Raw genomic sequence first — 26,392 nt, forward strand, 5'->3', positions numbered from 1 at the left:
TTTGGGGTTGGGTCCTTTTCAATGGGTAAGTGGGAGGAGGTGTCTAAGAGTTGCCACCTGGCCTCAGCAAGGTCAGTCTGTCACACTACACCAGCAATCCCTTTGTCTGCAGGTTGGATTGGTGTGGAAAGAGTGAAGGAGCAGTGGGTTCAGAGGAGGTAAGGTTCGAGGAAGAAAACGAGTGCTGAAGTCAAGCCAGTTGATGCCTCATCGGCAGTTAGAAAAGATCCAGAGCAGGCAGAGAATCAGAGTGGGGTGTCCAAGAAAAGGAAGCGTGGAGACAGAAGGGGTCATCAGTGTGTCATGGGAAATTCTTGCCAGAGTGGGCTTGAAGACAGAGGAAGAGCTCAGTATCATGGTGGGAGCAGAACTCGAAGTGTGGGAAAGGGGAACAAAGGCAAGATCCTTGGTTAGAACAGAACATTCTGCTTTAGAGAGGAGAAGATCAGAGGGCGGAAGACATGAAGCTCAGATTAAAGCTGGGATCAGAGGGCGTAGGAGTAAAATAGTGATTATAAAAGGTAATAGGCATCAAATACACCTGTGTCACAGATTTGTAATTTCAGTAACAAACTTACATTTCTAAGCCATTTCAGACTTAATTTCTAATATAGGTGGATGAACTTTAAAAGCTACACATCAAAACAAAAAAATATTAAGACACAATGTTCATCCGTGAACTCTTGACAAGCAAGGTTCAATTGTCTTTAATGCATTTTCCACATGCAGTAACATGTATGTACAAACTGCACTTATAATTTTACACAGTAAAATAAACAATGAATTTATCACTAACTGTAGAACACTTATAATAGCTTTCATTTAAAAGCACTTTACAGTATTTACACCTTCCCAAAATTAGTTCATACATAAATAGAAAGCTTATGCATAACACATATCTGCATTCAGCATGTGTCTAGCTCATGTTCTCTTCTATTGTAATTATCAATGAGATAATTTAAAAGAAATACAAGTACTATTACTCCACAAAAATCAATTTGAATTTAAAATGTGACATGCTTGAAAAGATAAAATTGTATTTAAGTTTAATAGCACAAAATATAACTTGAGTGCTCCTCAATAAAATGTTCTGCAAGCATATTCAGAATTCCAAATTTTAAAACAGGGGTGCAAATGAACTTTTTAAAAAGACAGATAATCGAGGACTGAACCACTCTGGGAGAAGCCCAGGATCTGATGAATTCCAAAACTGCAGACTTGCACAGGCCATTCACTGCAGTGCAAGGGGCAGAAGCATGTGATTCAAAAACCTGTTTTCTTCTCACACTGCTGGGTAGCACTCTTAAAAGTCACTGGAAATTCACCGTAGCTTCTTTCAAACATTTCATGATGTCACAAACGTTGTTAAAAGTAAAAAAAAAGCCTGAGAATTTTAAATTGGTTATATTACTTTAAACTGTTCCCCTTGATTAAAATAATGTAATTTGCAAAGAATTTAAAATCATGAGTTGTATATAAATGACCACTGGGTTTACTGTTTTCTTCCTTAACTATTCAAACATCAAAAAGTAGTAATTGAGCCAACCTTTGCAATGTGTAAAATTAAATTAACAGAAAGTTAACCTATTTCCATTTGGTCCAATCTTGTGAAAAAGACTTAGCAGGTGACCCACTGTGGGCACTCGGACTTTACCTTTATTTCGTCCAAATGGTTCTGGCTCAAGTATGCACTGACACTTAAGGGGTGGGGTTTCAAATACAATGTGATCAATTTCAAAGGCTCAGTAAAACTTACTATGCGACTAAGCTTATTTAAAGCTAGTGCAATGTTCCAAGTTCATGCCATTTGAACTACTTTATCCAATCCACCGTTACCACTACAAGCAATTACAACTTCAAGAGAACCACACTCCTGTGCAACATTTCCCTAGAGAAAAGAAACAAACAAAACTATGAGGGGTTGACACCATGACTAAGGTGGTTCTAGTGAAATAGCAAGTTTTTTTCTGGAGTAGGTCTTTGTAATGCATCGGCGAACTGGCATTTTAGCGAAAGGAGAGTAATCCTGATCCATGCCACCAGCGAATTTCTTGCAAGGGGAGTTGTCTGTTTGCACAGTACCTGTGAACAATTTAAAGTGAAGAATATTAACTTCATAATCCTAAGTATGTTCTGTAATGTAGAAGTGAAATGTTCCAAAATCCCAGGTTCAGTTCCTTGTAACTGCTAAGCATTCAGAAGTCATTTTAGAAAAAAAATACATGTATATGGAAACAAGTCATTATCTTTCATTTGATAGCAAATATAAACATCAGCTGAAAGCAGAAAAGATGTGGTTTTTGATATCTTTCAAGTCAAATAGTTCATTTTAACTTTATAGAAAGTGCTATTTGGACAAGGGACCAGAAATCTGATAATTCTGCTAAAAGTGCATGTTAGCAATTATACATCTTCAAGGAGCCATTTAAGGCAAAAGCAGGAAAAGGGGCAAGTGCCCCAAGGGAAAAAGAAAATTTAAGTAGCAAGGAGAGAATCTGTTAAGGGAGATAGATTAAAGAAAAGTCACTTCGAGCATAATACATTAAAAAAAATGAAAAGTTATCTATTTTGTTGAATAGAATTAGTTAAAGATGGCAGCGCATAGTTGGAGACAAAGTACAGAGGATTTGTACTAAGACTTCGAGGTCCCTCCAACATGAAATTCAACAAACGTGTACAAAAAGGCACAAAAAGTAGTAAAAAAGGCACATAGAACAATGGCCTTCACGGCAAAGGAACTTAACTTGTAAATAATCTTTCTTTCTCCTCACCTTACACACTCATCACCCAATTTGTGAAGGCAGGTATGCTATTAGCCAGAAAAAGTGACTCACCTGAGGACTGGGAGAAATTCAGAGTTCAGCAGAGGAGGACAAAGGGCTTAATTAGGAAGGGGAAGAAAGATTATGAGAGAAAACTGGCAGGAAACATAAAAACTGACTGTAAAAGCTTTTATAGATATATGAAAAGAAAAAGATTGGTTAAGACAAATGTAGGTCCCTTACAGACAGAAACAGGGGAATTGATTATGGGGAGCAAGGACATGGCAGACCAATTGAATAATTACTTTGGTTCTGTCTTCACTAAGGAGGACATAAATAATCTTCCGGAAATAGTAGGGGACACAGGGTCCAGTGAGATAGAGGAACTGAGGGAAATACATGTTAGTAGGGAAGTGGTGTTAGGTAAATTGAAGGGATTAAAGGCAGATAAATCCCCAGGGCCAGATGGTCTGCATCCCAGAGTGCTTAAGGAAGTAGCCCAAGAAATAGTTGATGCATTAGTGATAATTTTTCAAAACTCTTTAGATTCTGGACTAGTTCCTGAGGATTGGAGGGTGGCTGATGTAACCCCACTTTTTAAAAAAAAGGAGGGAGAGAGAAACTGGGGAATTATAAACCGGTTAGCCTAACATCGGTGGTGGGGAAACTGCTAGAGTCAGTTATCAAAGATGTGATAACAGCACACTTGGAAAGCGGTGAAATCATCGGACAAAGTCAGCATGGATTTGTGAAAGGAAAATCATGTCTGATGAATCTCAGAATTTTTTGAGGATGTAACTAGTAGAGTGCATAGGGGAGAACCAGTGGATGTGGCAAATTTGGATTTTCAAAAGGCTTTTGACAAGGTCCCACACAGGAGATTAGTGTGTAAACTTAAAGCACACGATATTGGGGGTAAGGTATTGATGTGGATAGAGAATTAATTGGCAGACAGGAAGCAAAGAGTGGGAATAAATGGGACCTTTTCAGAATGGCAGGCAGTGACTAGTGGGGTACCGCAAGGCTCAGTGTTGGGACCGCAGTTACTTACAATATATATTAATGACTTGGATGAGGGAATTAAATGCAGCATCTCCAAGTCTGCGGATGCCACAAAGCTGGGCGGCAGTGTTAGCTGTGAGGAGGATGCTAAGAGGGTGCAGAGTGACTTGGATAGGTTAGGTGAGTGGGCAAATTCATGGCAGATGCAATTTAATGTGGATAAATGTGAAGTTATCCACTTTGGTGGCAAAAATAGATTATTATCTGAATGGTGGCCGATTAGGAAAAGGGGAGGTGCAACGAGACCTGGGTGTCATTATACACCAGTCATTGAAAGTGGGCATACAGGTACAGCAGGCGGTGAAAAAGGCGAATGGTATGCTGGCATTTATAGCAAGAGGATTCGAGTACAGGAGCAGGGAGGAACTACTGCAGTTGTACAAGGCCTTGGTGAGACCATACCTGGAGTACTGTGTGCAGTTTTGGTCCCCTAATCTGAGGAAAGACATCCTTGCCATAGAGGGAGTACAAAGAAGGTTCACCAGATTGATTCCTGGGATGGCAGGACTTTCATATGATGAAAGACTGGATGAACTAGGCTTATACTCGTTGGAATTTAGAAGATTGAGGGGGGATCTCATTGAAACGTATAAAATCCTAAAGGGATTGGACAAGATTGTTCCCGATGTTGGGGAAGTCCAGAACGAGGGGTCACCGTTTGAAGATAAAGGGGAAGCCTTTTAGGACCTAGATTAGGAAAAATTTCTTCAAACAGAGTGGTGAATCTGTGGAATTCTCTGCCACAGGAAACAGTTGAGGCCAGTTCATTGGCTATATTTAAGAGGGAGTTAGATATGCCCTTGTGGCTAAAGGGATCAGGGGGTATGGAGGGAAGGCTGGTACATGGTTCTGAGTTGGATGATCAGCCATGATCATACTGAATGGTGACGCAGGCTCGAAGGGCCGAATGGCCTATTCCTGCACCTATTTTCTATGTTTCTATACACACACAAAATGCAGGCCAGACAGCATCTTATAGAAAAGAGTAAACAGTCAACAGTTTGGACTGAAACTCTTCATCCATGGGTGCAATGGACTCAAAATCTCTCTGTATGTCAGTGCCCCTAAAGATCCTGTCATTTACTGTATACCTTAAGTCTTACTTTTGATCTCCCTAATTGCAACATCAGAAACTTGTTCAGAATAAACTCCATCTGCCATTTCTCTGCCTACATTTCCAATTGGTCTGTCCTGCTAAATCTTTTGACATTCCTCTCAGTCCATAATTCAGGGCTTAGATCTGTAGCTGCTGAAGGAATGCTGCTTAATCTCCTGGGGAAGCCAAAACAAGAGAAATGCAGTTTCAGAATAGGGGGATATTTATGAGAAAGGTGAAGAACTTCTTTCAGAAGTTGTAAATTACTGAAATTCTCTACCCCATGTTTTACTCACCTTACATTATGGGTACACAAGATTGACAGCATGAAAGAAGATAAAGAAAAAAAATTATTTTGCCCTTCAAACTGAAACTCATCTTCCTTGGTTCAGCTTAACTTAAATCCAATACGTGCATACACAATACTTAAAATACAAAATGCCTTTCATATTTACCTCTGGTATCACCTCTTTTCTTCGCTGGTGTTCTTCCAGCACACAACAAAGGTGATTGAGTGAGTGTGAGCAGGCCACTGGCAGACAGACTTGATTTAACTCTACGACTTGGTGATGTTTCAGCTACAGAACACAAAGAATAAAGCTTTTGTTTCAGTTCCCTACTTTATCATTTCACTACCCATAATCCATTGGCCATATTTTAAACAAAATTTTCTCCAAAACACAGAAGATTAAGATTAGCTTTGTCATATGTAGATCAAAACATACAGTGAAATATGTTGTTTCTGTCAAATCAAATCAGAGGAGTGCGCTGCCTGCATCGGTGACACAGTAGCATAATGTTTAGCGCAATGTCTTACAGTACCAGCAGCCCAGGTTCAATTCCTGCTGCTGCCTGCAAGGAGTTTGTACGTTTTCCCCATGACCGTATGGGCTTCCTCAGGGTGATCTGGTTTCCCTCCACAGTCCCAAAATGTACTGGTTGGTAGGTTAATAGGTCATTGTAAATTGTCCTGTGATTGGGCTGAGATTAAAATCGGTGATTGCTGGGTGGTGCAGCTCGAAGTGCCGGAAAATCCCACCCTGCACTGTATGTCAATAAAATAAAAATATGTTGCCATGCTTCCGTGTTAACATAGCACACCCACAACTTACTAACACCATGCTTCTGTATCACCTTGATGTAAAATATTTCCACCTCAGCTCCTAAACAGCAAAAGTATCAATAAAATACTTAAGAGCTGCTCTCAGGACAATAACTATACATTATTATTCAGTGTCTGCATTGCATAAGCAGGAATGAACTTTCTGGAGTACTAAACTTAAAAAAAAAAAGCTTGTATTACGTGGAGGCACAATTCTGAATTCAAACTTTGTCAGGAAGCTTCAACTAGTACAACTGTCATTTCATAGAACATAACAGTACTTTGGTCCTTGATATTGTACTGACCTTTTAACCTACTCCAACATCATTCTGACACCTCTCTCCCACATTTCTTTCATCCATGTCCCCAAGGAATCAGCCTCTACCAACAGCTCTTGCAGTGTTTCTGACACACACCAATTAATAAAAAAAAACCTAATTGAGGCTCCCCTCACAACTCTTCTCCGACCACTTTAAAATTATACCCTCATATTACCTCACATTAGCAATTTCCACCCTGAGGAAAAAGACACTGGCTGTCCATTATATCTATTCCTCTTATTATCATACACCTCTATCAAGTCATCCCTCATTCTCTTACACTCCAAAGTGAAAAGACCTAGCTCACTCAACCTCTGCCCACTACAATTCTCCAAACACTATTTCCTGTCAGTTGCCTTACAGTATGTACAGACACTCCTGTGCAGAGCATCACCATATGGACATACAATTTATGTACAAGCTATCTTATGTATTTATATTTATTGCATTTTTTCCTTATTGTATTCTTTATTTTGTTGGGTTTTTTTTGGGAGGGGAGAGCTGCATCAGATCCAGAGTAACAATTACTGTTCTCCTTTACACTTATGTACTGGAAATGACATTAAGCAATCTTGAATCCAGGAGCCAAATAGGCTTTCCAAGTGAAACAGTGAGTCACTTGCTCTTTGTTCAATCTAGTCCACTTATCCATTGTTCACAATGTGGTCTTGTCTACAATGCAGGAACCAAGTACAGATTGCGTGATTGCATTGTGGCTCACTTACACTTGATCTGGAGGGGTGACCCTGAGCTCCCCAGTGTTCTTCCATCTCACTCTGATCTATGGTTTCTAGCCATAATACAAGGCTCAATGCAAGCAACATTTCACTTGCCAGTTGGTGATGTTGTAGCCTTCTAGACCCAATATCAAATTCTCCACTTCACTCTCACTTTGGTTCTCAGTGTCCCCTCGTGGTAAAAGCCTGATCTGCTGGGCCCGTAGCACAGCCCTGCTCTGAGGAACATTATCACCAAGAGTGAGCAAAATTTGATTCTAAGTGGCACATTAGCTTATTTGGTTTAACTCTACATCAAAGATATTGGCTTTGCCCTACCAATTTCAACCCCCACCCCCCAAACATACACACACTCTCAAACTTATTTGTACTGAAAATTATATTTTTTCCCCTGACACAGGATCTGAAACATTAACTGTTTTTCTTGACCTGCTGAGTACTTAAAGCAATTTGTTTTTTCCCCTAACATGCTGCACTATAATGCAGACCTTCTACTCTTTCCTTTTATGCCAAAAATGGTCACCAAAATCCCCAATCTAGAAGTCTATGACTGACAAATCTTCACTCCTCCATAACTCCCTGGAGATTTTAAAACCTGAAGAGGTCTGCAAACAATTACTACAAGCAGGCAACACTCCTACAATCCAAACAAACACTGGCAAGTATCTAAAAACCCAAATAAGTGTGTGAGGGGAATATACGGCAGTGCCTGAGAGTGGAATTGGTATTGCACAAGGATTCATTTAATTTGCATACATCAGGCAAGACAAGCTCTTGCAAGGGCCCTAATTACAACAAATCTACAGTGGATTGTGCAGCAAATTCAAGTTTCTGGCACTTAATCAGTGAGGGCTGCAAAACCAGATTTCCCTGCCCCATGTCATTATACTATGACATGCCAATTTGATTTTTAGTTAAAGAAACCAGCAAAGTTTCAGCCTTCTTTCTTTACAAAAAAAAGGAATATATAAAGAGATGATATATATTCATCTCTAAAATGCAAATTCATGGTACTGTTATGGCAAATTGAGCTACTTTCATAAACTGCACTTCCAACAATAGACAATAGCTTAAGATCAGAACCAGAAAATGCTGGAAACAATCAGCTGTTCTCTTGCCACATATTTTAGTTCAAATTTCCAGCAACTGCAGTAGTTTTCTAGTGCAAGAGTAAAACCAGACTGCAATCTATAATTTCAATAAAAAACAGTGTTAGGAAAATCACCTGGATTACCGAAGACATCATCCTCAACTGAACAGTGCAATCTATCTTTTCGAATAGGAGCAAAAGATCTAGATGAAGACTGCTTCGTTTGCAGCTCTACTGATGTGAATCCAGATTCCGAAGTTCCAGTAAAATCTGTCCCTTTGTGCTTTTTAACTTCCCTTCCTTCTGTTTCAACAGGAGAGATAAAACTACTCCCACGTTTTCTGGAACGAAGGGCAAATGTTGTCACTGGACTATCTGGAAACCTTTGGTCCCGTTCCATATTAGGGTATTGATCTTGTAACCTGCTCACTCCTTCCATACCCAACTCTTCTAAAGGCAGTGTTTTGTTACTATGGTGTTCATTAGAAGTGTTCCCATCTTTTTGCATGATTATAGGTTCACCCATCTTCTGATTCTTTTGATTGAGTGGGGTGGTGGCTGCTTTCTTTTTTCTTGGCCAGTTTTTAATAGCATCTGGTGTTTGGGAGGGCCAAGGCTTGTGTGTGGGTGAAGGAGTCCAAGGAACAGCTCCCAAATCTGTTTGTGATGGCGAGGATGTGCTAGAGGAGCACTGGGTTGGAGTATAGGATTGACAGATGTAAGTCTGTACACCACCTTTTCTGGGTGTAGCCTTTGCTGGAGTACTGAGAGAAGCATGGAAACAAAGCGATGGGGATATTTGGCCTGCTTCAGTTTTTCCCAAATGTTTGACGCACCACTGCGTATGCGCCTCGCTTAACGGGCTTTCACACCCACTTCTCTTTAAACTAACTGAAGGAGGACTATTATTGCATTCTGTGGCACATTTCTTCAGCTTTAGACCATTTCCCATACTGGAACTGGTCCTCCTGAATCGGAGTTTGGGAAGTCCAGAATCCTGCATTTCCAACTCAACCTCATAGGTTGGCATTGAGGGCCGATCCCAAGTACTCAGAGTTGATATTTTCCTTGGAACTTCAAGCATCTGCTGTTGCTGTGCTGCTGCAAGTCTCTGTCTCCTATCTGGAGTCCAGCGGAACTCATATGACAGAGATTCCTTTTGAAGCAGGGGTGATTTAGTTGGGGCAACACAATTAAGAACACTGGAATTAGACAAGTTGCTCTGCAGAGCAAATTTCAGTCTTAAGCCAGAGTCTTCCTGTGGTAAATGGTAACCTTGAGATATATCACCATTTTCTTCTGTTTGCAAGCCAGCTGAACTAGAATCAATTCTACTAGCCAAAGGAGACAAATCTGGTTCCTCTGATATCAAAACGACACCGGGAACATGTTCAGAAGTCGTGCTTTGAGAAGGACATGAGATAGAATCCAAAGCTCCAACAGGTTTATAAAAGTCCTCTTTAAGATTCTGCAAGCTGTCACAAATTGTTTCTGACCGACTGCCAGAATCTGTTTGGCTGGCAGCACAGCTTTCAGTTGTTTTAGGAATACTAATGTTTTCTTGCTTCTCACTCTCATATGTACTGAACTTTAATTTCCCAGATACCTTGTTTTTCAGGGAGTTCTCCTCTGCATTATAAATTGTCCTCTTCTGTTTTTCTGGAGTTTCAAACACTTGGTTTAATCTGGGCACTGAAGTGGCACATTTTGGTGGAATTTTCATTGGTGCTGTATTTGCTTCCACTTCAGAAACCAATTTAATTGCTGCATCCAACATTGCTGGGGCTTGAAATAAGTTATGCACATCAGGTTTAGATTCTATGTTAAACCTCACTGGGCTTTTATCATAAGGTGACATAGAATATTTTGGTGGCAACTTTGCTTGAGGTTTTGCTGGCGTTCCGTTAAACATTGATCGTGTCTTTACTGGGCTTTTAGGAGGTGTTACAGATTTAGATGGTGTCTTCAACTGAGATTTTGAAGGAATAGCACAAAACCCAACTCTTGTTTGCCCTGGACTCTCATAAAACTTGGATGGTATATGCAGACTACACATAGATCTGGTCATGACTGGAGTTTTAAGTAGTGTTTGAAGACTGGCTTCACTGATATTCCTTGGTGTAGAAGGGGTGCTTGGATTTGATTGCAAACAGTCACTTTTATCTGGAGAGCTTAAATTATGTACTCTTTCACCATCTTTTGTAGACTCTGATAAGCATAATTTTTGGGGAGAAACAAAAGATTTCACTGGTGTGCGAGAGATCAATAATTCGTCAAATTTTGACTTCCTTAATTTTAGCTTCCCTGATGTACTGAGCTTTGATTGTTTATCTTTTGACAGGGTATCAATCAAACCAGAGGGTGACAGCTTTTTTGACTCTATTACTGAACTGTTCAACGGAGATGCTTCTTTAATTGGTGTTTTCACTTGGGAACCAAAATCTGCAGTTGAGTTTCTGCAGGGAGATGCTAAGCACCCTTTCTTTCTGGAAGACTGTTTGGCTGGTGGATGATCCTTGTAAGATGACAGCTTCAGCTTCGGCTGGACAGTGGGAGACAAGTTAAAAGAGGATTCACTTTCTGTTTTTGATGGTGAATTACCTTCTTCATGAGTTGTTTTAATCAAACGTTCACTTCGCCTTGGTGATTGAAACTGTGAATCTGTTGTTATCTTCCAGGGTGAAGAGTCCTTATTTAGGAAATTTTTAGCAAAATTTAGTCTCTTGGATGGGCTTTTGACATTCTTTGCTTTCTTCCTTGGTGTTAAATAATGATGTGCTGGCACTGTTTTCTGGGCAGCTCTGGTCTTGTCAGGTGAGATCAGCTTCGGACATGATTTTAGACCCTGGGAGATTAAATAAAATATTAAAACTATATTCAAGAACTTTTTAAATCAGCATCCCCAATTCTAACTATATGAAAATTAAGCAAACATTCTCAAAGTTTATTCTAAAGACATTCAGTAAAACAGAATTCAAAAACTGGAAAGTGCCATTTACTTCAAGATTTGGCAGTTAATTTTTAAAATGATATCCCAGTTTAGTGTTAAAAATGATGACTGGGATTCATCCCAAATCAACTAGCAAGTCAGCAGCATTGGCACTTCTATTTTTAAACTTTCTGCATTTGCCCATAAAATTGAAACAAAATATTTATCAAATATTTAGTGTTGTTTTTAAAGAAAAACAAAAAAAAAAACTTTCTAACTAGTACAGGGAAAAAAAAAATCGGGGGGGGGGGGGGGGGAAGAGAGAAACAGAGCAAAAGATTTTTCCAACAGTGTATACAATATTTTTCCCACTCTTGAATCAAATTTGCAAGTTCAATCATACCCGAGCCAATAATCCCTCAGGTGAACGAATTCTCTTGCCCTTAGGACTGACATGGCCAAGCACAGCACCAAAGAGAAAACGATTTGGAGACTGGATAGCTTCCTTGTCTAAGGGAAAAAGATCAAATGAGTGCAGTAGAAACATTGTTATATCTAGACAAAAACCGGTATCAAGCTTCTAACACCATGCCTCAAACATCAGTTGAAATTTTTGTATTTTGAGGTGCAAACGACCTGATTTTGTAGACAAAACTGCCAATATTTCACAGTACTATCAACAGAATGACAAATTATCAGTCATATGTTTCAAAGATCTATACACATTCATTCGATGATTATACAGTATTTTTTTTGACATCTAGCTAAACTGTTGAACAAATTCACCCCTCATCCCCTTGACAGGCTGTCTAAAGGGTTATTATTGTACTCTTTTACTTCATTGAAGCAATAATCAGAACGACCTTCAATCCTTTCTGCTGTTAACCAGACAAGAACTTCATCAACATACCCAGGAAAATGTGTTCTCCTTCTTTACAACATTCAAATATGCAGTTAAATAAAAACATTTCACTGTATAAAGAAATCAAGTGTGATTTGAGCACAATGTTCCACAGAAAAGATCGAAACATTATTAAAAACTAGTTAAGAAAATAATTTGCTATTTAGCAGCTTGATAGGTAAAGGCATTGCCAAATATAAAAATTAGAGTTCAATCAATGGTATATGCTAAGCTAATTGATCTCATTTGCCAATTTTAATTGGCAAAATATTGGCCAACTCCTATACTACACAGGTTTCCTTCTAAATTGATTCAGTGGCACTTTCTTGTGCAATTATCAATCAAATAAGAATAGCAGGTTCCATTGTTATTATCAAACAATTATTAATGATGCCCAATGTGTTGTGAATTAGGGTGTAAATTGAGGGGGGGGGTTGTAGAATGGGTCACATATGCTGGGATCAGAAACTTGCTGGCCTAGATTAAAAGCTCATTTTTCAAATTTACACAAGAACATTAATGTAGTACAAAAAAGCAGCATCTATGCTTTCTGAGGAGATTAAGGTGTGTAAAGCTCCCTATTCCCATTCTAACAACTTTCTACAGGAGCACCAGTGTCTTGTCTGGCTACTAAGCATTGGATCACAAGACCCAACAGAGGATAGTAAAAGCCACTGAAGGGTTCACTGACGTCTCGCACTCCCCCTATTTGTGACATTTTCTGGGAGCATTGTACATGAAAGGCCCGAAGCCTTGTTGAGGTCTCTACTACCCACCCCTTTAACTCTTTGAACCACTACCATCAGGAAAGAGGCATTAAAACTTCAGGCGCTGAATGCCAGACTGGGTAGCAGCTTCTTCCTCAGGTTGAGAGACAAATTAATACCCACCAGCAATGATATCTTGTCACCAAGACAGCAAGATGTTTACTGTGCTGTTATTTTATTAACTTATTTGTGGTAGTATTTTGTTTCATGCACTCTGTGATACATGTACTATGGGTGCTCTGTGGTCCAGAGGAACATTGTTTCATTTGGTTGTATACACAAGTCAGCTGGCAATAAACTTGAACTTGAAATTATTTATTACTTGGAAGCAATCTGTAATTTTTGTTACCTGCTCCTTTTGCTTTTTGTGACAATGATTGGACTCGCTCCAGACTCCGAGACATTGGGCGAGAACAAGAATAGAATGAGCTAGAACGTCCCCGGGCAAGAGATGCTTTCCTGATGCGTGGGCTCCTCCTCAGACATGAACCTATACATAACAAATAACGATATAAAGGGAAGAAAATTTTTCAGAGCCTAAATACCAGGCAAAGTACTGGATTCAAATATTTATCACCCCATTTTCAATTCTTCACCTCAAATTTAAATTTTCTCCACTTTGAGTAACATTGAAGTAATATACAGTCGGCCCTCCTAATCCGCGAGGGATTGGTTCCGGAAACCCTAGCGGGTACCAAAAAACACGGTTGCTCAAGTCCCTCATTCAACCTGTCTAAATGCGGTGGACCTTAGGACCCAGCGGAACCCCGGACCTTATTTAACCTGTCTCGGTGCGGTGGGCATTAGGACCCGGCGGTGGAGCTCTGAATCCACAGTATTTCTGTTCACGAAAACAATCACGATCGCGATTTAAAATAAAGTGGAAATAATAAAGCGATCAGAAAGAGGTGAAACGCCATCGGTCAATGGAAAAGCGTTAGGCTACAGTCAGTCAACGATCGGAACAATTTTAAAGGATAAAATGAGAAAGGCCCTGCCCAAGTAAAGCAACAATTATTACGCAGCAACGCAGTGGTTTAATTATTGGGTATTGGGTTTTTGATCCTCCACATCAACCTGGCAAGGATGGACAGCGTGCTCGGGAGCGATCTGTCACTGGATCGAACTTAGGAACTTCCGTTCCTGAGCCCAGCGCTGAAACATATGTTTCTTAAGTATTTTATATGCTTAGAAAGGTAAAATATATACTATATACTAAGACAAACGTTTGATTAACTGACGCTAAATAATACCAGATGTACCTGTTCCGACTTACTCAGTAAGAGAACTTACGTTTTTTTCCGATCCCGATTCACGATAACCTACACACATTCTCCCGTATACTTTAAATCATTTCTAGATTACTTATACCTAATACAATGTACAAACATTTGTAAATGCTATGTAAAATAATTGTAATATTGCATTGTTTAGGGAATAATAACAAGAAAAAAAAGTATGTACATGTTCGAAGAATAAGTACTGGAAGAGCACTTCCGGGTTTTTTCGATTCGCGGTTGGTTGAATTCGCGCATGTGGAACTTGCGGATAAGGAGGGCCGACTGTATTATGTTGGCATGACCTGCAAAGTAGTTTATTTGTACCTGAACACCCACTTCAGAAACATGTCCAGTTCAAATCTCAATTCTATTGAAGTACTTGTTAACTAGCTTTTCAAACTGTCCCTAAACATCACTTATATTTCACATTATTATATATCTATAGGTGGTCTATATTTCATGATACTATAGATACAGTTCATCCAGTTAATTTGAGATAATCTACAAGAGCAGCTTCAATATTTGAGGCTCGTCCAAAGTATACCCCTTAAATGGCACTGTATCCATCATCTTTATAAGCATGATTCGATCTGCAAGATCTATCGCAACAAATCAAAGATTCCTCTATTGTTCTTCCCAAACTAATGGATTTTAGCAATTGCAAGGTTAATGACAAAGTACAAAAAAAAAGTTCTCTTTCAGGTCATAGCTTGATTAGGAATCTTGGAATCTCTGAAAGACATTGTGAGAAAACTTTCACCATTAAGATTTCTGTAGTGTTTAAGATAGTTCCTCACTTACAGCTTCTCAGGGACATATTTGGGATGGTCATTAAACGTAAGTAAATCATCACTGAATCACTGTTTGCTATTCTCAAACTCAATATAATCTACATCTTCCCTGCTTAAAAAAAATTATAATGCGTGCAGAGCTATGGAAAATTTTTGACTTTAATGACACAACTTCCAGTAAAATGGCAGTACATTCGGTCCCAGCGGCTTCTACGGGGTCAACCAAAGGGTTTTTTTTTTAAAAAACACATTTTTTTATTATTACAAAACCCCGCTGAACATTAAAAGCTTAAAGTATTGCAGGTTTATACCATCAGTGAGTTGCTGATTGGCGGAGAAACAGAAGGAACTGGAATTTGTGCGGATCAGGCTGCTGTCTGCGTCAGAGGAGTTGGCGTACAAACTTGGTGTGCACCAACTTCGTCTTAGTCACTTTTCTCGTGATCACAAGACGCTGTTGAATATTGTTAATTTGGAATGCTGCAAGTTTGATTTACTGATTTATTTACAGACAGCGGGGGAATTGCTTGTACTCAGTCGCAGCGAGGACTCAAGCTGCAGTGTGACCTGTTCACAGCCGCCCAGGAGAAAAGTGTCCAAGCTAGAGTCGGTGCTTCTGTTCAGCAGAACACAAGCCGTACTGTATTTGATTGCAGACTGCTGTAACATTCATGGTCTCATGGTCTTGGAGTATATTTTTTGTGTGACTATTTTACTGTTAGCTTATACATGCTTGCTGTCTTATATGTGCTACATGTGCCTTATGCTGTGTATGGCTGTTGGTACAGTGTTTTGCACCATGGCCCCAGAGCAAGGCTGTTCTATTTGGTTACTTTAGTGGGTATCCACATGTGGTCGAATGACAATTAAATTTGAACAACTTGACATTGTCAGTATGTGCATGAACTTTAAAATAACTGATCTAACACCTACAAACTTACTGTCAGACAATGTTTTCTCTGGAGATTCCTCCACAATACCAACATCAAAATTGGACTCTGAACATCTGTAAAAGACAATGAAGCGGAGATTTAAAAACATATGATGGCCAACAGTTATCAAGAAAAAATTTCTTTATTAAGTAGTTTAATACCCAGTGTCTGAAGATGTTAGTTATGTATACTTTTAACAAAATGCAGTAACTACAAAATTTACTGCATTTTAATTACGTGTGGCTACATACCTTCCTTGAATCTGTTTATGCAGAAGCCTCTGGGATACCTGCTTGTGAAGTGGTGTCTCAGTCACTTTCTTGGTTAGCAACTTCCGATTACCTGAGAGAGGTAAAACATATTGAACCTTTTTTTCCTTTTTGTTCAGTAGACTTGAGACTTATTGCCAAGTTTAGGATAGACAGAAATAGGGCAATACTTAGTCTTTAGGGACAAGGAAATGAATGTGGCCTGGGGCTTCCATTCATAAGGTATGGAGACCACTACGGAAAAATAATCATTCAGTAAAAAGAATTACTGTAGATTTAAGAAACTTAAAGGCACATAGCTGAATCAAGTATTCCAATTCTGAACTTTGAAAAAGTGAACGTGAGAGCCAGAAGGCATATCTGCATTATTCATGACATCAGAAGTTACGAGGGAAGGCAGGAAAGTGGGAATGAGAGATAACAAATCAGCCATAATGGAATGGCACAGCAGACTCAATGGGCCAAATAGCCTAATTCTACTCCTGTGTCTTTTGGTCAATTACCCCCAAATGTGAATCATCAGCAAAATGTGTGGCCCAGTAACTATGTTACTAAACAGATGCCTCCAACCAGAAGTGCCTTAAACATAAATCTTACCATGAAGTCTCAGCAGGTCATCAAAAGTCACTTATTTGAGAAGCTTTACCTATTGTGTACAGTTTTGGTCACCAAATTACAGGAAGGATATTAATAAGATTGAGAGTGCGCAAAGAAGATTTACAAGGATGTTACCGGGACTTGGGAAACTGAGTTACAGAGAAAGGTTGAATAGGTTAGGACTTTATTCCCTGGAGCAGAGAAGAATGAGGGGAGATTTGATAGAGGTATATAAAATTATGATGGGTATAGATAGAGTGAATGCAAGCAGGCTTTTTCCACTGACGCTAGGGGAGAAAAAAACTCAGAGGACATGGGTTAAGGGTGAAGGGGGAAAAGTTTAAAGGGAACATGGGGGGGGCTTCTTCACACAGAGAGTGGTGGGGGTGTGGAATGAGCTGACAGATGAAGTGGTAAATGCGGGCTCACTTTTAACATTTAAGAAAAACTTGGACTGGTACATGGATGAGAGGGGATATGGTCCGGGTGCAGGTCAGTTGGACTAGACAGAAAAATGATTCAGCACAGCCAAGGGCCAAAAGGCCTGTTTCTGTGCTGTAGTGTTCTATGGTTCTTTTAGACCATGAACCATGCTGGATTTGAGTGTTGCACATCTAACAACAGGATGGATAGAGTATTACTTTGCACAAGTGACTTTTGAAAAGAAAAGACAATATTTAAACAAATTATTAGATCTTTACTTTTAGTGGTATTTTCTTCATTGTGTAATTGCTTCACTCCTTTATCAAGTGACAAAGACTGGCTTCTTGGCATCTTTGATTTTTTTCTCGGAGACAACATTTCATGATTAAAAAGGTTTCTTCTCACTTTTGTAACCTCTGAAGATTAATAAACAGAAAGGAAAGATCAATTGAAAGGTTGGTAACTTCAAAAAATTTTAAATATCAGCAGCGAAATTCATGCAATTAAATTTATAAACCAGTTTTGGGTTTGAAAAACCAAGGATAGTAGTAGAGGAAATTCATAATCAATGATCATCTCTGCTCAAAATTATCATGGTATATGGGAGAATTTTAGATCATCACTAATTTGGGCACATGCTCTCAAAAATCTGTCCACTCCTGACATAACACAAATATAATCAATTGGAACAGACTTTGTCTCCTCCAAGAGCAAGAGCATCCTGATTTAGAAATATATCACCATTACTTTAATCTGAATCCTGAAGCTTCCCACCAACATTACTGCAGGAGCACAGATATTCAAAAGCAGTAATGCAAAGAAATGATACCCAATGCAAAGCTAGAGCTAGAAGAGGGGTGTTCAACTGAAGTTGTAATGGGTTTATATTCTTGAACAGCATGCCACTGGGAGAATTTGAGAAATAAAGATAGGCACCAATTTTAAAAGTACTTGAAATGCAGTACAAGTCAGCAAATTTTGAATTTCATTGGACTAAATTCACCTGCATCCACCTCACGTATTTTGAATTGGCAATCTATGCAGTAACTGCAAAGAATGTGATTACCAAAACACCAAGACGTAGTTATTCCATATCTAATCACACAGGTACTAACATTCAGTGGTACAATAATCGGATAAAAAAATCTAAATGTGACTGCAAAATTGTACCTTGCACTTCTTTTTGTGATGAAGACTGGAGCTGCACTGGTTGCTCAATAGCCAAGGACAGATGAGACTGTAGATTCTCCTGCCATTAATCGAAGTGTTTATTGAGTAGTTTCCAGCTAGATTCACACTTAAACATCGCAACTTGATACATAGATTGCATAATGTTATTCTTTTTAAGGGCCAACATGGATAGATATAAAGTTGTACCATTAAGATTAAATACAAAATAACCTTATAACTTAAGGGCCATGTGCAGTATTTGCCCAAGATTGATATGGCATGGGACATGTGTCTATCCAATGATTATTTTCCAATTTACAAAAACATTAATGTAGATGTCAACAACTACTAAAGAATGTAAGAATTCTAGTGAAGCATGCAATTCATAGCAAAGTAAAGTTAATATAAAAATGGAATGTGTCACATTTTGGCAAAAACAATGTATAATAATGAGGGACAATTATAAAGAGGATACTGGAAGACCGTTGTGAAAAGTCCATGTATCCATGATGGTAATATTATGATAGTAAAAAGAATGCAAGGTCAGTGCAGGAAAATGGCCCTGAGATACAACATAGATCCTACTATATGGTTGAGCCAGCTCAATTAAAATGTCTACCTTTGTTTCTATTTCTTATATTGTAAAATCAGCCTGAAAAGTAAACTTATATCGTAAAGAATATTTCCTGTAGCTTTAGTGCACCAGATTATACAATTTACCCACAGAACAGGAAGATTGTGAAAGGATCACATCGAGGCATTTAAAAGCACACTGCATAGACAGTGAATAGAAACTTCCCATTGTGGCAGGATCAAGAACCACAGGACATTGAATTGATGTGATCAGCGAAAGAACCATAAAAGTGACTTGAGGGGAAGAAACATTTCCATGCAGTGCAAGTTCTGGGCTTGAAAAGCCAATGATAGTAGTAGAGGAATTTCAGCTGTAGTTTTCAGAGAAAGGAATTTGCAGAGTCATAGAGAGCAGGGTGGAGAAAAGGACTTGCTGGATTGCCCCTACACAGATATAGCACAGACACGACAGGCTGAATGGCACCTTTCCTTTTTGTAACCATTAGTCCTTTAAGTGCTAACCAAAAATTCCACCAGGCTTTTAAAAAAAATTACAACTTTAAGGTTTAAAGATCATTCCTTCTTTCAAACACTTTACCTGTTTTACAGACTTCTTTGGCAATTGGATTTGCCGTAGATTATGGGATACTTCTGACAAGCTCCGATGTCTAGCCATTAGAAGATTCCTAAAAGATAAATCATTAATCTGTATTTTTGTTGAATGTTTAATTAGAATAATTTATTGTACAGAACAGTACTAATTTTATACCTTTAACCCATATGAATAATCTATGATCACATTCAGTATCACCTTTTAAGGGAATTGAGTATGCAGACAAAACTTCTACATTGGACAAATCAGCTGATTTAGCCGCAGTAGAGAAGCAAAAGTTCCTGCCTTCATTTTCAAGCAAATTGTAGGAAAGTAAAGGACTTAAATTCTATGTTTTTAATCAAGTGGTCTTTGGACACAAAAGCTGAAGTTTTTTTTGAATGGGTATAAACAGTTTTTCATTTCTTCAGGAAATCCAAAACACTGCTTCACTTTTGAATACTGCATGGAAGCGACAATCTCTTAGACGGTCCTATCTAATGTGCTCAGATACCATTCATATGATTGTATTGTCTCCATGCAGCCTAATATGATTAGAATTTATATATCATAGTAAAAGCTCTCAACATACTTTTTTAAAAAAGCATTATCAAGCAAACTTTTATGTCTGACTTCATATGTAACATTGGGATGGATGACTGAACGTCTGGTAAAGGAACTAGGTTTTAAGGGTTATCAAAATGGAGAAAAATAGAAGCACAGTAGAATTCAAGAAGCAAGTTTGCACTCAAACTCAGAAACTGAAGCTATGGCTGCCAGATAGACAGGGACAGAAGTCAAGTATGCAGAAGAGATCCAAACTGGAAGAGTGCACATATCTCAGAACCATATAGGTTTAGAAGTAGCTCACAATACCACCATGAGATTTGAAGACATAAATAAAGATTTTATATCAAATCAACATTTCCCAGAAGGGACATCACTGATAAAAATTATTTTGGGTAATGGCAAAAAACAAGTAATTCTGTAGAGTTGCACGAGGGCAGTTAGCCAATACACTGAAAGAAACTAGGAAAAAAAAAAGAGCAACAGAGCTTATCAGAAGTATTTCATAATCTGACCAAGGTTTCAGCGAGATGGGCAAAGGTGAAGCAGTATCTTATACTATATATTTTTTAAATAAGACATCTGAATGTATAGATTTTCTCCTTCAAAACAGAGATTGCATTTGCTGGGCTGTAAACTAGAGTATGGTAGCTATGGTTACCTACAGTGATGTTGTGGGGATGGAACTGGACTCTCTCACGGTGGTGTCTGAAAAGAGGATGCTGTCTAAGTTGCATGCCATCTTGGACAATGTCTCCCATCCACTACATAATGTACTGGGTGGGCACAGGACTACATTCAGCCAGAGACTCATTCCACCGAGATGCAGCACTGAGCGTCATAGGAAGTCATTCCTGCCTGTGGCCATTAAACTTTACAACTCCTCCCTTAGAGGGTCAGACATCCTGAACCAATAGGCTGGTCCTGGACTTATTTCATAATCTACTGGCATAATTTACACATTACTATTTAACTATTTATGGTTCTATTACTATTATTTATGGAGCAACTGTAAAGAAAACCAATGTCCCCCAGGATTAAAAAAGTATGAATAAAGTATGAATATGACTATGTTACGTATAGATAATTGGTGTAAAAACTGGTTCAGAAGGGCAAATTTACAAATTAAAAAATGAATATACCAAAGCAACTGAAACATCTCTTTACTCATTCTGACAAGGATGGTAAAAGACAAGCAATACAGGTGCAGAGAGATTGCACATTAAGGGGCTCAATACCTTCTTTTCCTACAAGACCTGGTACGTAGTTCTTCCAGCTGTTCTCCTTCAAAGTCTGCACAGCTGCTAGTTGGAGCTAGCGAAGTAGGCTGGGAGCTACCAGGAGACTCGGGATCTTGACTCATAGATTCGTCACTGAAGAAATCAGCAGGAAGCAGTGAGGCGAGACGTGCTGGAACATTCTGCCCTAATCCGAAGTACAACTCCCCCAATATTTTTGGCAACGTGAGCAAATATCTGCAATGCAACAAGGTTGAATTCACCCAAATCAATTTCATTTTTAATAACCAATTGCATTTACATTCTGCTTTTGACAACAAAGAACATTACAAAAGCACCTTTTGAGGTTTAGGTACTCTGATACTGGAAAAACTAGAGAACCAATTTGCACGCAGACACTCCAATATATAGCAACTTCAATAACCCAATACTCTTGTTAGGGATGTTTGGCCGAAGGATAAATATCAGCTTAGGCACAGAGGATAACACTGCTCCAAGTTATTCCTTATAGACCAGTTGACATTTTAGATTAAAGAGTCTTTAGAAAGAGATTGCCAGTACTATATTCCTCCTTTAGTAATAGGCAGATATTTGTGCTCAAATCTCTAATTCAGATGAGCGAGCTGCCCACTGAGCCACAGTTCAAGTTTGACATTCTTGCACTAGATATCAAAGTCAAGCTGCTCAAATGATCACAGCGAGTAATCAGAAGAGCTCAGAGTTACCTCCACAAATTCAATATTATGAGTCTTTAAACCACTAGTAAATTACACAGATATGACCATAGTATATACATTATTTTTATTTTAAATGTGACATCTCAATTACATCTGTCCTACATCCAGAATTTCTCTGATGTTATCTGAGGTTTGAGAGTGAATTAATGAACATTGAGGAAATGAGAAAACTCAGCAATAATTTTTCAGATCCAGAAAATTATGCCAATTTTTTCGCATTAACTATTCAAGTCACAATGAACAAAGGATGAAGAGAGTAAGCAATAGACAATAGGTCTTTGCCACACGTTACTATATGAAATTCACTATTGACCCAGTGGAAAAGTTATAAATTAATTAAATGTTACACAGCAGTAACAAATTTGGAAACTATACCAGGCAATTTAAAATGTTACTTAAAGTTGGGGAACTTTCCAAAGGGTATTTATTTGCCTTTTAACAGTCATGAGTCATCCAGCATGAAAAGCCCACCAAATCCATTATCAAACACCCATTTAAACTTTTAACGCTACAATATTTCTCAATATGGTAACGAGAAAGCAGTCAATTCATGAATCAGTAACATTTTGTAAATTCTTACTCCCATATTCTTGCACAAACTGATTAACTTAAAAACAGCTTAAATTTTTTGTGAAAGTAACTTTATTGCTGCCAGCCCATTGGGTATAAGCCCAACCAGCAAAGTTTAGAGCCATAGAAATGATAAAATCTTATTAAGCTTCACTTTCAAGTTGATTTGAGAGAGTGAAGTTATAAAATACCAATATCAGTCTTTGCTCATCAATACTCATACAATTAACCCTGAACTGCATAAGTACAGATGCGTCAATGAAAAGGAGAGAAATGAATAAAATAAAAACATAATGCCATATGTAATTAATTGTTTTTAGCTTACGTATTTAAAACCTCCTCCTCCAGAAACGTTGCGAGGAACGTGGTATCTTTTGTTAAAGAAATAATGCGCAGGAGATTTGTCATCTGTAACCAACATAAAGTTTGGTTTTAAATAAAAATTAATCTTTCATAATATTATCATGAAAATACACTGGTCACCAAATTGCAGTTTATGATCAGTTGCTACATGAATAGCACTGGGAACATAAACACTAATAATACTGAAGAACCTCTATTCTCAGAATACAATGGATTCCGGTTAATTTGGCCGTCGTTTAGCTGGGGCAGTTGCTCATTTGGGACAACTCCTAAAGACAAAATCTAATCAAGAAAGTAGCTGGGATTCCCTTCATTTATTTAGGACACGCTGCTACTTAATTGGGAGAGGAAATGTTGCTGAACAATTGCTAAATAGCATCAACTGCATGTTGTGTTCAAAAAGCAGTGATTTTTGTCACTATTAGTAAGCAAGAAATAAGTAATTCAAACCTGTTGCTCACTGTGGTTTTAAACATTCAAGCATCAGAGATGCCAGGAGCAGCCATGAGTGAAAATGAAATTACCTCACTACTTCAGCATTAGGGAGGAAGAAATTGGACATTTTAATAATCTTTTGAATATTAGAATGAAAGCAAAAATTTGGAGGATTCAATCATCAAAAGCATTATAGGAAGGCAGTCCATCATCAGCACTGATCTTGATCATTTACAGTTAATCAAAAGAACATGGCAACATAAACTGGATGAATTCCTCCATTGATAACTATTAGGAACCAATACACTGTTTAATAATACTGTTGTATTGGTAGTGTTCCAATTTGTTCTGCATTTCATTTAAAGTCCCAGTTAAACAGTAGTTATTTTGATAACATTGTAATTATTTCCATGTAACTTTGACTAACTGGGGCAGCCACTTAATTGGGCCAAAATATATTGGTTTTGTGCCTAAATTAATCAGAATCCACCGTATTTAAAATAAGTGAAGAGTTGAACAAGTGCTCAGATATCTTACATACATACATAAGCATGCTTCAAACAGTCATAGATTCTGCAGTTAACTATACTTATGTGCCATCAAATCCGAGTGATAGAAGATTGCCTCCAAAAATTACTCAAGTATCATTGGGGATTCAGGAGTCCACGCTGGGAATGCATGTTAAAATATACAACTGCTTCGACATGAACTTTTCTATTTCATCCCACATTTCAATAGTTGGTGTTAAAAGTTCAATTCAAAATAACATCTTCTGATGAGGTAAAACTCATGCATTAAATATCGCTATAACAGCCACTGTTTCCCATGCAATTAATTCCTGGTATTTTTGTTTTCATGTAAATCAAGAGGTTTTGTCCCACATCGCAATTTTCTTCCAGTTAGCCTGTGATAGTTTGTAATATAATCAAAATATTCCTAAACAAATATTTCATCCTTCAGAAATGACTGTTTCAAAATATTGAACATATTCACTTTTGTTTAAAATGGTATGGAAATTTGGCACTGAATATAAGCTGTGTTCATTGGGGAAAGTGCTATAGTTTCTGCTGCTTCTCATGACAGATAATGGGAGATTTTCGATTAATGTCTACCATCAACAATCCTTGAAGTGAAATTGCTGATTTGGCCTCATACGAATAGCTGCTTCAAAAAAAAAAAAAAAGCACAAACTGCGTTAAAAACAGTAAATTCACATGACATTTATCTTATCCTTTATGCCAGATACAAACTTAGACTTGCTGTAACACTATACTCACTTCTTCCACTAGCTGTTCCAACTGTTCACTATCACTTTGTAGTGATGGAAACTGCTGGCACATCTCTAACCGCAGCAGGACCTGGAGTTGGCAGCTGCAAAAGGGATGAAAATCATTTACAAAAAGGACAATATTCAAAAATAATAAAACACCATCGAAGTTATAATAATCATTTCCAATCCAAGGCTTATCATCAAACAAAATTTGAGATGTTGTAAGAGGATATTTGACACCGGTTAAGAAAAATACCCAAACCAGATTCAAAAGCAAGTTAGAAGTCTGTTACCATTTCCCCAACTCTTCCTACACACCTTGTAGTGATTAAACTTGGAATGTGTATTTAAAAAAAAACACTAACACAAGGGGCAGTTTGAATGAAACAAATTATCAAAATGCTGGATTGTGCAGTTTTACATTGTAAACAATTCTATACAATTTCACTAGAAACTGCCCAACAAAATGCATTTTCTTCTAAAAAAAAATGGCTAGCCAGTATGACCATTAATTTTCAAATTAAATGCCACTTTACTCACTCTCTGACTTTAAATTCCTTATCTTCCTGGTTTCCATAGCGCTGCCGAATTGATTTACTGCTTTTTAGTAATTGCGTCCGGATCAGATTTATGCTTGTTACCTTTAAAAGCAATAATAATATTATTATATGCAAAGAGTTTGCAGAAGGAGGGGGTTGAAATTGCTATACACTTACAAATTAGAAAAGTGGTAAATCTGCAGTTGATGAGGTTTGAGTTTTCAAACTCCAAGAAGCAAAACTCAATGAATGGAAGGAACAGTTTGAAGTTGGCAATGAACTCACTTTGAAGTGAGAAATTCATTACATTCATAGTTGCATTGTAGCTTAGTGAAAGAAACTAGACAACTGGGACATCACAGATTTAATGCTTCATACAAGATTTCCATCATCCTTCACCCAATCACATCTATATTGTCCCTTTTCCTTTTCCCTTCACCAGTTCTTTAGGTACCCCTTATAATACATCTACACTCAGATACTCTGCATTAGCAAATTTCACATTCTAACTACTCAGGATTAAACATTGTTCAGCTGAATATTCTGATTTATCAGTAGGCACATTTATACCTCATGTTACCAAAGTCATAGTCGGGCAGAAAAATCTTATTTATGATTAGCCTACAAAATCATTTTAAGAATTTAAAAGCTTTTATCAGAGAACTGTTTTTTTTCTGCCCTAGACAAAAGGACTCAAAATAATCTTCCCTGATAAAAAAAAATCTTTCAATTCTGGTGACGTAAATGATCACTGCATTTTCTGCGTTTTATACGAGAAGCAGAACTTAAACGTGACAAACCAAATGCCTGTTAAGTCTACCATTTAACTAAACCACACATTTCTATCTATTTTTTTTATTAGAAAGTGCAACATTGCTAAAGGCTGATTTATACTTCTGCGTAGGCTCTATGCCGTAGCCTAAGCCGTTGTGAGCATTTATACTTGTGCGTTGGTGTGTCTGCATCGCTCTCCAATTCACCGCCAAAACGCTAGTTGGCAGTGGGGTTTCTATGCCACTGCGTTGAGTTTCTTTGTGTACTTCAAACAATGGCGACTGAAACTAAGGGCACCATGTTGGAGTTGGAGCTAATAAATGTTGAACAAGAGTTACTTTTATTGAAATTACTGCAACGCAGAAAAGAGAGAAGACATTGGAGGAGATGGTGTGTACGACCATTGAACGGATTGAGGCAGTAGGAAGGTGAATTTTCTGTGCTTGTCCGGCCACTGAGAGACATGGACGAGGAAATGCATTTCAAATATTTTCAGATGTCGGCAA

General features: G+C 38.1%; 1 protein-coding gene across 2 annotated transcripts in view; it reads right to left on the reverse strand.

Moving 5' to 3' along the window:
• Positions 1-676: 676 nt before the first annotated feature.
• The window catches only part of ticrr (TopBP1-interacting, checkpoint, and replication regulator), a 41,795-nt gene continuing 16,079 nt past the window's right edge, over positions 677-26,392 (reverse strand). For both annotated transcript variants that reach the window (XM_072278121.1, XM_072278119.1), the window contains exons 9-22: positions 25,114-25,214; positions 24,581-24,674; positions 22,831-22,913; positions 21,199-21,435; positions 19,400-19,487; positions 18,229-18,307; positions 17,337-17,474; positions 16,021-16,111; positions 15,779-15,843; positions 13,116-13,256; positions 11,502-11,608; positions 8,305-11,014; positions 5,376-5,498; positions 677-2,082 (exon numbers count right to left, since the gene is read on the reverse strand). In XM_072278121.1, coding sequence (XP_072134222.1) covers positions 1,934-2,082; positions 5,376-5,498; positions 8,305-11,014; positions 11,502-11,608; positions 13,116-13,256; positions 15,779-15,843; positions 16,021-16,111; positions 17,337-17,474; positions 18,229-18,307; positions 19,400-19,487; positions 21,199-21,435; positions 22,831-22,913; positions 24,581-24,674; positions 25,114-25,214 — 4,206 coding nt within the window. In that variant the 3' untranslated portion in view covers positions 677-1,933. The remainder of the gene's footprint in view (positions 2,083-5,375; positions 5,499-8,304; positions 11,015-11,501; positions 11,609-13,115; positions 13,257-15,778; positions 15,844-16,020; positions 16,112-17,336; positions 17,475-18,228; positions 18,308-19,399; positions 19,488-21,198; positions 21,436-22,830; positions 22,914-24,580; positions 24,675-25,113; positions 25,215-26,392) is intronic.

This window comes from Mobula birostris, chromosome 14 (assembly GCF_030028105.1).
Source record: "Mobula birostris isolate sMobBir1 chromosome 14, sMobBir1.hap1, whole genome shotgun sequence".
NCBI classification, from domain to species: domain Eukaryota; kingdom Metazoa; phylum Chordata; class Chondrichthyes; order Myliobatiformes; family Myliobatidae; genus Mobula; species Mobula birostris.